The 11173-nt window shown below is 35.5% G+C and overlaps 1 protein-coding gene across 2 annotated transcripts in view; it reads right to left on the reverse strand.

Moving 5' to 3' along the window:
- Positions 1-7450, reverse strand: part of LOC142357096 (uncharacterized) — a 99318-nt gene extending 91868 nt beyond the window's left edge. For both annotated transcript variants that reach the window (XM_075408805.1, XM_075408800.1), the window contains exons 1-2: positions 7318-7450; positions 6712-6876 (exon numbers count right to left, since the gene is read on the reverse strand). In XM_075408805.1, coding sequence (XP_075264920.1) covers positions 6712-6876; positions 7318-7449 — 297 coding nt within the window. In that variant the 5' untranslated portion in view covers position 7450. The remainder of the gene's footprint in view (positions 1-6711; positions 6877-7317) is intronic.
- Positions 7451-11173: the final 3723 nt, after the last annotated feature.

The following is an 11173-nucleotide window of genomic DNA, read 5'->3' on the forward strand; positions in this document are numbered from 1 at the left end:
TAAAATTTAATTTAATTCCATGACAAGAAGAGGATGATGAAGCATTCTTTCTTTGGTGACTCTAAGCTACAAGTGGATCAAATTAAGAGAAAAATAGTGGCAAAGTTCAATCAGCCATTATTTATTTAAAAAGCAAACATTTTTAAAGTCAACAGGACCATAATCTTTCGAGTAAAGTAAACAGATTCAGTAATTTGGAACTGCTTAGGAAGCCATTTGGACCAATCATTATTGAGCTTTGATGTGAACTGTTCTGTTCTTTAGTTAACATAAAAAGGCTCGATTTTTTTTAAAAAATACCGGCTGACTACAATCCGCAAAATTTTTCGATTGTTACAGTCCAAGATTGGACCCAAACCAGCCCCGCTATTGCTGTTCGTCCATTCAGAACACTCAAATGTTTGGAATATTTTGGATCGATAATTTAAAATTTCAAAAATACATGTTGCGTTTTTGATAATTATAAAGATAAAAAACGGTAAAATTTTGATTCAAGACTACTCTCAATGGAAGTAGGAGTAACACTAGCTCCCTTTGTAGCTTACAAAGATTGCGTTTGTTGTTTTTGGTGTGTGTACTTCCGGTAAATTTGATCAAAGTGGACTAAAGAAGCTTATTTCGGGAAATTTTTGATGAAATCTGAATTTTGAAATATATAGACAGAATTTTTGACAAAATAAAATAAAAATAGACGACAATAGTTTTTTGTCTTTAAAAATAAAATCAACAACACTTTCTGGAAAAGTATTAACAATTTTTAGCAAAACTTTAGTCAAAAATTCCAAAAATGTGAATAAAATCTATTTTCACTCTATTTTCTCAAAAGTTTAAACCTCGATAACTCCCTGTTAAAAACGAAACTCAAAAAATCTTTTTAATTCAATATTCTACGCTGGACGAGCTTTCTAATGATACCAGTCTTAACTGTCTACGATGAATGTATCGATCGGCCAAAATTGTCTGAACAAAAAACCCATTTGAGACTCAAGAGGGATCGGAACAATTATACTGCTCTTTTAGTGAAAAGACAATTCCCTGAAGTGAGGCAAAGAATATTCTAGAACAAATTGTCTGACAAGAACTTTAAAATTCAACAAGACAAACATGACAGAAAGTTCCTTCGAGGGCAATATAAAAAAAATTGAGCTCAGAACAAAATTGTGAGACCATGATTTTAAAAACAACCAATTCCAATGAAAAGCTACATATTTAATTTTATTAATTTAGCTTCGTAGATCTGCAGTTTGAAAAAGATAGTAAAAGAAACAGACCAAAAAATTAACTTTTTTGAATGCTGAGATGTTATATATTGATTAAGAATTTGTTTAACTTATTGTTCCTTCTAATCGCTGCCCTCCCTTCAATTAGATTGACAAAAACTCACTTGACGTTAACTCTTTGAGTTAAAGAAAACTTAATTTCAGAGTGATGAAGTCATGTATGACGAATGAAGTAGGTCACGTGCGACCAAAATCTTAATCACGCGAATAAACAAAAAAACTCTCTCCACTAAGAGCGGAAAATGACGTCACGCACGCATTTCAGTTGAAATTGCATGAACAAAAAGCAGATTTGAAGTGGTTGTGACGTCATATGGTCGTAACAAAAATCTTGACGACGAAATAAAAAAACATAGCAGGACAAGTGCTGACGTACAATTCAAAGAAATTTCATTAAAAAAAACTACAACTAGAACGGATTATGAGTGAATTGGGAAAACCATTTCTAAAAAAAAAGTCATATAAAAAAACGAAAAAAGAAAAACAGAAAATCAATGTCAAAATGCCGCTAGCGCCAAATGTAAATTTGATTCTAACAACATAACTAGGCCTAGAATGAACTATGAAAGGATTGGGAAAAAACCATATAGAAAAAAATTCAATCCAAAAAATTGAAAAAAATATACTAAAGTGAAATCGTCGCATGCAAACAAAAAGCCACTAGCGAGAAAGCGAATTTTTGTTCAAACACCGTTTTCTCACTCTACTTTAAATTTAGAGAGAAAAAAATTTCACGCCGCAAAACCACTCGCTTTTTCGCTCCACTTCCTGTTTCGGCGTGACCAAAATCACTACTCCAATTTGACTTCAAAAATCATGACAATGTGTGAACAGATCTTAAAAAAAAGACAGCGCCCCAATACAATTCAAATTCTTTGAATTGAAAAAAAAACCAAGAGAAGGCCAATAATAGCCTAAGCTATCGCTTTGTGGCTATTAAAAAGAGGTCATAGCATTTTTTGTCGTAATGATTAAAATGTACGAAAACTCACAAGTATTCGTTATCCAAAGTTGCTTTGTTGGTTACGACATCAGTTAGATTTCGTGGTGCAATATTATACAATAAATTAAGACAACTTGGAGCTATTATGTCCGAAACTGAATATGCCGACCGAGCAACTATGACTAATAATTGCCACAAAAATCCTCCTATCTAGTCAACAATTCGAATTGATAAATTTCATATACGCCAACTAACGATCTAATATGACAGATAATTCCAAGTTTTTCTTTTCTTTCTTGAACTATGATTGTTGTGTATGTGCAATTATATTACATTTAATAGGGTAAGCTATAAATGGAAACTTGATGGGTTGGTTAAATAGCGAAATTTACTCTTTCTTTCTTTTATCACTTACGAAAAAGAACGATGATTAAAATTTAACCTCTAGACATTTATTTCCTTTCTTATATCGCTCCTGCTGTTAAAAATTTTCTCTGTTTCAACTTTTTCTGAACTGTTTGGAGGGAGATTTAATTTTCAGAAAACTTTTTTTTGAGGTAGGGGCTGGGAAAAACAGTCCTACTTCCCCCTCAAACCCTTTTTTTAACTCAATGATCAAATCTACCTCCAGTATTTTTTATCGTTCCAATGATTAGAATTCAAACTTGCTTCTTTTCAATGTTGCTTCTTCGGGCTCGATCTAAAGAACTGCGAAGAAACATGGCAGCTAGCGAAGAACTGTATATATGAACCCATCATAAGTAAATACAATCAAGAAAAACTGATGTCTGAATCGTTTTTCTGAATCGTTTACTGAATTTCTGAATCGTTTACTTAATAAGCGCAGATCCGTTCACGTTGTGCGGACGAAAACATTTTGTATGTTAGATCCTTTCTTATGTAAGGGGAGCAGCTCTCCCGAGAAACTGATTTCCTGATATCTTTCCTTAGCTCCTCAACATTTTTCAATGAGTACACAACTGCGCCGGATAGCCTCGGCCACTGAAGCCAATCCAGTGTTCAAGCCTTCAACATTAGCAGACAGCCGATTGTTTTGTGGAAACACTACCAGAGACCGCATTGATAATGCAGCCTTTTCCCAACGTATGTTTCTGTTGAAACTGAAGAGCTATTTCGCAACCACATTCAGCTGTTTCATCTGCAAGCATTTATTTTTCGCATCGCGAATTAACCGGAGAGCGATAAGTTTGCATAGGTCTCTTCTGAAGAGTGTAAGTGAATTTCCGCTCATCTGTAATGGTTATCTTCAATTTCAAGTCCTGTAATTCACTTTTTTCTGTGATCGCTGTTAGAAAAGATACATATTTTTCAGTTTCGCTTTTTTGGATAAATGATCCACGTTTTCTGGGTCGAAGTTTGTCTCTCTCATAGTAACCTATTTCCATTACGGATTGAAATTGCGGTTCAAATACCACTTTCTTCATTTAAGTTGCTTCATTCTCTTCGTGTTTTCCATTTAAGACCCCTTTTTCTGTGCTGGCGTGCTGCGTCGAATGATCCAATGAAAGCCCGTTTAAAAATGCAGGAACAAACAGTATCCAATGAGTTTTTTGTTTGAGAATGGTGAGTCATCCTTCCGAATTATGGTTCGTGGCGTCTTGAGTGTCCTTTGTCCGCTTTCCAAATTTAATGTTCTTTTTGACATTGCCGGGGCCAACGAGCCAGTGCTACTGCTGCTCAACAATCTCAAGCCAAAACTTTTCAACTTGATTTTTGAGCCTTATAGACCCCTGGTTTTTCTCACTGTATTTCAAATTCTAAAGAAACTGCACTCAAAGGCTTAGCTATCTGAAGCAAAGCTGATACTAAGGTGCCAATAACAACTGCAACATTTTCAGACATGTTGGGAAATCAGGCTTCAAAAACTGAGTCCCGAATAATAATGATTTAGATTTAGTTATCTTTTTCTCAAATTGCTTTAAAAATTGTTGGAGAGCAATTAAAGAAGATTGATCAAGTCAAAGGAGAATGGTTGTCCATGCATCATGCCAAATCAGAATGTCATCAATTTATCTCTAACCCTAGTTAGTCAAAGCGTTTTGTACATTTTTTTTAAAAATCTGAAACGTAAATTAAAAACATATCCAGCAGATCGCCGAAAAAACCTCTATCTATTCCCATAACCCCGATTGGGATTGAATGGAAAAAAACTGATTGATTCTGTTGTTTGAAATACTCCTGTTACCTAAAAAGAGAATACAGGGGCTAGTATCAAAACGAATAAGCATTAGAGATGGTAACTAAGACTTGTAAGAACAAGGTTCAAGTAGCGGGCGCCTAAAATTGGGCTTTTGGGTTCATCCCTCTTCTATTTGATTCCGTGTTTTGATACTGACACTGTTCATTTTACACTGCTTTACTGAGCAAATGCTGTTTAAAACCGCTTGGAGCAGAATAGGCAATGAATTAAACTAGCCAATCCAAAGAACCAACTGAAAAATTTAGAACTACTGTATCTGACCATCGGATTAATTGAACAAAACCAGCCAAAAAGACAGTCACAAAAATTTAGGTAAACAAAAACAATCCAACAAAGTAAACATCAATAATCATTGCTAAAACTCTTGAAGCTTATATCCTAAAGGCCAAACATGAGCCATTTAAATACACAAATTAAACCACAAGCCTTTAAAAGGGGGTAATTGGCTAATAAAGATAGAAAAACTCGAAAAAGTGATATGACAAAAATTGAACACTGCAGAATTTATTGAAAGTTTCTAAAAATAGCGATATTATTATAAATAAAACCATCTTTTTGCTCCTTTGAATCTGATCATCTGCAAGACCTAAAAAGAAGTTTCATTGGCCCTTAAAGATCAATAAACTCTGAAAATGACAAAAAAAATTTAAATTTAAAACAATCATAATTTTTCTCAATGTTGCTAAAAGTCTTGGTCTTAATATCTTCAGAAACATTTCATTGTCTCCAGAAAAACGATTCACTTGTCCATACAGATCGATAAAATTGGAAAATGAAAATAAGTTCCAAAAAATTCAAGTATCAAGAAATCGCTAAAACTCTTGAAATTAAAAAGTTGCAAACCATTCCATTGACAAAAGAAGCTATGCAGCAACCTATTAATAAACCCTAAAAGAGGTTACCTGAGTCTGAAAAAAAAACTCGAAAAATAGGGAAAACATTTTCAAAAAAAAACTTCATTGGCTGAGAAACATTTTCAAAAAAAAATTTTAAAAATTATTACACACTCTTTATAATTAAGTTTGCATTACCAAAACATGTACCTCAAGAAGACCGTTATGGAGAGCATTTATAGCATGCCAGATACTACTAGGAGCTTAAGCAATCGTCAATTGAAATCCTGTTTCAGAAAAAAAAACAGAAAACAAAACAGCACAATTTTGTGGTGAAAAAACTTCAAACGTGACTTTCACCTTGAATTTTGACGTTCCCAGCAACTTCAGTAAATTAAGCACTTCAAGACTACTAAAGCAAACGGAAGGTCTCTGTTGCAACTTATTGCTCGCCACGCTTTACCTGTTTATCACGTTTCGAAAGCTAAAAGTCATCAGAAAAATGCGTGAAAACATCTTAAAAAAGAAAAGACGGCACACCAATCGATCCAAATACTTTAGAATGTATTAAAAAATAGGAGCGCAACAATAGCCTACTGAGAATATGAGGGCTGCTATTAATTATCCGCTGGGCTAATGTTGCATGCTAGAAATTTATCAATCAAAAATTACTAACTTTGTAACAAGAAAAACTTATTGTCTTGTTTTCTCAATTTGAATCATTATCGTTTAATCATTTTCTCTGTTATTTTTGATGAAATTTGCTCTAGGGCATAACTTCTCTAACTTACTGGAAGATTATCCCATTATCGAACCACATTTTTTGTATAATTGCACCATTACTATATCGTGGTTTACGTTTTGATGCTAAATAGGGGGCATGAGCTTTTTTAGAGCGGTTTTATATCTTGAGCAATTCTGGAATCTTCGTCATTAAGAACAGCAATCTCCTTGATTACCGCAATCGAGCATTCCATTGATGCAGAACTTGCTTACCAATTGGTATCTAATAAAAATTATTATCACAAAATGTACACGTGAAATTTTGCCTTCTCTGACTATAAAACATAAAACTGTAAATTAGGGAAACGTGAGTTGAATTGTATCTCACCAGTAATTTTAATGCACGGATAAGATAAAATGTAAGGTGCCTCTAAGTAAAATAAAGCATCAATTATGTGACTGCGTTGAAACTGTGAGAGCAACATTAGCAGATTTTTGATACTCAATTTTGTAATACCGAGTCGCTTTACTAAAAAGCACAACCTCTGTACGCTTTTGTGGCTGAATGGAGAAAGTAATGATATTTACGCGACACAAAACAAGATTTCAGAGCAAGACATTGCTACAAACAAGATGCAACCACACATCATAATTTCACAAATGGAAAACTGATTTCAACACATTGCTAAGCAAAAACCAACGAAAGCTTACGATTGAAAGCGCATGTCTGATGTCAATTGATTTGAGCCACTGCCTAAAATCTGGGTATCGTGATAACTTCTGTTTGACTGATATATTGCTCTTGCTCCAATCTTCATCACAGCTCAAAGATTGTTTCGTGGAAATTTGTGCGGCAAAAAGCCGAGGTAACTCCCTCTGAAATAGAAAGAAATTGACTTCATACGCTCGAACTTTCAGCAAAAATAAAGTTCGCACTTCATAGGAACTCCATACTCTACATCCGAGGCTCTGAGACGCTAAGGCGGCGCGTAATTGTTGGATAATAATTGTCAATAAAAAGGGAGGCTTTTGGTTTTCTCCCTTTTGACATCCGCTTTCAGCCTCTCAATATTTTCATTTGTCCTTAATTAATTTTCATTTTATTAATAAATTTGGGAAAAACCAAATACTGCGAGGAACCCGAACCAGCCAATATTCACCCAGTGTGGGGAGAAGTGTTTTTAATTTACTTTGAATAGTTAGTCAATTGAAATTACTATCCGATACTGATCAACCAGATGGTCGAATGCTGTTCATAAAACAAATTGACGTGAACATTTATGGGCGTTGAAAACCCCCACAATTATATCAACTTACGCGAGCATCAAAAATTCTTTCTGTACCCAGACCCTCTGCAATTGCTTGATCAATACTAGAAATCAGATTGTCAATCTTAACTTGCAAATCGTGCAATATTGATATTACAACTTCAATCTTACTGACATCCATGAAACCTGAAAAATGAACAACTCGTTGAAAATTAGGCCTCGTGTGCATTCGTGGGCCTAGGGTCCAGATCGTCAGATGGAGGAGGGTGACATAGCGTGGTGGTGGTGGTGGTGGGGGCGACTCAGTGGAGTCGAACTTTTTAAGATTAAGAACCACCGGATTTTTTCCATGTGTGCCCCCCCACACACACACACCGAGTACGTTATGCTCCCCCCAATTACAGAGCAGGTGTCAATACAGAGTTTTGCAACGTCAGCGTGTAAATTTACCAATAGAGACAGTTAGGATCATTCGTGTCTTATTTTTATATATAGTGGAACGAGCAGCTTAATGGGTAACATCAATTAATAACCAGAAGATTAATGTATAATTTTGATTATTTCAATAAATATTCCTGATTATTCTGAAGGCATGTAAACTTTAACCATTCAGTTATATTATTAATTTACATGTTTGAAAAAAATCATTGTAAAAATATTGCATGTGCTTCTGGGGGTGCAAATAATTTGCACGCACTAAACTGGTGTTCTAGCACTATGAAATCTATCCTTTCTATCTATTTCAATTGCAGGTTCTGAGCAGATTCCCTCTTATTCTCTCAATTTCAAAACAACTCTGCAATTCTATTCTATTCTTCTATCTCTTCCAACTCTTTCATCCAATCACAAACCAGTTCTAAATATATAATTTTCACCCAACGGAAAACCGTATAAATTATATCAAATCTGGATTAGAAGCTTGTATATAACACTGCGCCTCTATAGAAAGAACAATGTGAACAAAAGCCAGACAAAAGCGTCAAGCTAAGGACGCCAACAGGTTACTTACGGACGGTACTGTCCGTAGTTCTGGTGAACTTCCTGTGCGAGATGCTGCTGTCTGCTTCAATAATGCCGGTCGTTTAAGATAAGATTGTGAAATAAACGTCAGTGTATCAAAATCTGACATATGTAATGGTATACATTCATTTACATATAACTAAAAATTAATCGAGTTCATATAGTCTGATAAAACGTCTAATTGGATGTTCCGCATAGTCAAACCATCTGCAGTGTAAAATGTGTTCGTTTGACGACATTTGCTCTTGGCAGAGGGCGCAACGGCATACCTCGGTTGACTTCAGTGCGTAACAGCGATCAGTTTCGCAGATCTTGTGATGGAAACCATTAATATAATAAATTGCAATGAACTTCCGCGTGCCTGGCTTCACTCTGCGTAAACCCCATTCGTCATTGCCATAGAGATTGTATAGTAAATTGACATTTCAAACTTCGAAATCTCAAAGAAAGCAATCTACGAAATACTTCTTTCGCTAGATTCCACAAAGTCGCGAGGCCCAAATGGCATACACTCTGCATTTTTCCAACGTACAGCACGCGAAACAAGTAAGAATTTAAATGTACTTTTCAAGCAGATAAAACGACTGAGAAAAATCCCAAACTCCTGGAAAATTGCAGCTGTGACACCAATCTACAAAAAAGATGACAGACGGAAAGTAGAAAATTACCGACCAGTCTCTCTTTTAGACTTTGACAGTAAAGTTTTTGAAAAATGCATCTGTTCAGCTTTATACGCTCACTTCGAAAAATTCCTAACAGAACACCAACATGGATTTGTTAAAAAACGCTCAGTTTATACAAATATGCTATCCTTCTTGAAATCAATTCACGACGCACTCGATAACGAATCAAGCACCGAAATTGTAGCATTCTACACAGATTTCTCCAAAGCTTTCGACAAAGTGCCGCATTTCGAGCTTGTACAAAAAGTTGCAAATATTGGAGTGGGAGGTTGCCTATTAGAAATTATCATTGACTACTTAGACAATAGGAAACAATTCGTTCGGGTAGACAACACAAGATCGGAAACTTTAGATGTAACAAGTGGGGTACCCCAAGTTTCTCTTCTTGGACCACTCCTGTTTTGCATATTCATCAATGACCTACCTGATGTGTTAGTTTTCTCTGACCCATTTATCTTCGCCGTTGACCTAAAAATTCTTGCAGTGAAGAAAACGTTTTGGCAAGTTCAAAACGATCTCAATCGTATTGAACAGTGGGTAAAAGAAAATAAAATGAAATTAGCCATGGACAAATGTGCAAAGCTGAGCATAAGACGTCAAACACAAAATTACGAGCTTATGGGCACTAAACTAGAGTCATCCAAAGTCATCAAAGATCTCGGCATCTATGTTTCCCATGACCTGACTTGGAAGACACAGATCGAAGAACGACTGAAAAAAGCGAACAAAGTACTCTACCTACTTCGATAAACATAGCTCTTCAAGTAAGACAAGAGATCAAGCTCGGACTCTACAAGTCACTAATTCTACCAGTACTCTTATATGTCTCTGCATGCACAAATCCGAACCGAGGTGAGCTACAACAGCTTGAAAGATTTCAAAAGAAAGTATTCAAATGGATCCTTGGACAAAAAGTTATGCCGTATCCAAATCAACTGAGATTTCTTAACATACTACCACTACCAATGTTCATCCAACTAAATGACATTCTACTTTTATCGAAATTGACAGAAGACGATAGCTTTTTACCAATGCTGAAACAAAATTCAGAAAAAGGGAGAACAAATGAATTATTCAAGCTCCCGAAAACCAGAACTGAAAAGGCTAGAAATGATTTCTTTTTCCGTTCATGCAGACTAGCAAATCGAATAGAAAAATACATTGAATTTAATACGAAAAAAGGCCTTAAAAATCGAGTTTTAAATTTCATGTGGATGTTTGTAAACGAGCGATTCGACGAAAATAACATCTGTAGCTGGCATCTATGCTGTGACTGTCAGATCTGCAGAAATAATAGGACAATTTTCTAAGACGACGACTGGGACGAAAATCCCCTCAGTGAAAACTGTAAATCCCCAACAACAACAACAACAACAACAATAATTTCGAGTAAATTTAGATACGGCACACCACTTCTTCCAAAAAGCACCGTAAATACGGTCCAAATGCGAATTGTACGTGTCCATATTGATATTGTTCGCGTAAATTTCAAGGCCATAGGTCCCAGCTGGGTAAGTAATCGATTCAACTAACTAAGCGGCCGACTCAAAATTAATTTCCTGTATTGCTGGACGTTTGAATGAGACTTGCTCTACGAAAACGTGAAAAACGGAAGGCGCACTTAGAACACGCAAAAATTGTGGAACAACTCGTGAATGCAAATTTCAGAATATTTTCTTCTTGAACGCTGTTTGAATAACGATCTGATTCCCAATTTTCTAAAGTTTCGTGTTCCAAAAACAAATATTTTTTTCTGAGCAAGTATTGCATAAGTTCAAGCTAAGATTATTAAAGAGAAGAATCAAGGAATGCTAGAGAAAACGCTGAAAAAAGCATAGGGAATGTCAAAAATAGCTGGCTAAAACTAATAGAAAGCATTATCGCATGTGTCTGGTACCAATTGCTTTCAATTTAAGCAGAAAACACCAATCCTTCAAAGCAGAACAAAAATTGAAAATGCTTTGGAAGCTGCAAAAACTTTCGCAGAGACAAAATAAACCGCTGCGTGAGACAAACGACTTTGAAATCAGAATGTTCGAGGGTATCGAATTGCCCATTTTGTCAAGAAAATGCTCTCTTATGGCCCAAAACATCCGTCCAAGACAAATTCAATGATATTCATTTTCTCGCGGATGCGAATAAGCTTGTCCGATCACTACGCGAAAACGGAACTTCCAGCAAAACATTCTGCGAAATCGAGTC

The sequence above is a fragment of the Convolutriloba macropyga genome, chromosome 2, assembly GCF_964194025.1.
Source record: "Convolutriloba macropyga chromosome 2, txConMacr16.3, whole genome shotgun sequence".
NCBI lineage: Eukaryota > Metazoa > Xenacoelomorpha > Acoela > Convolutidae > Convolutriloba > Convolutriloba macropyga.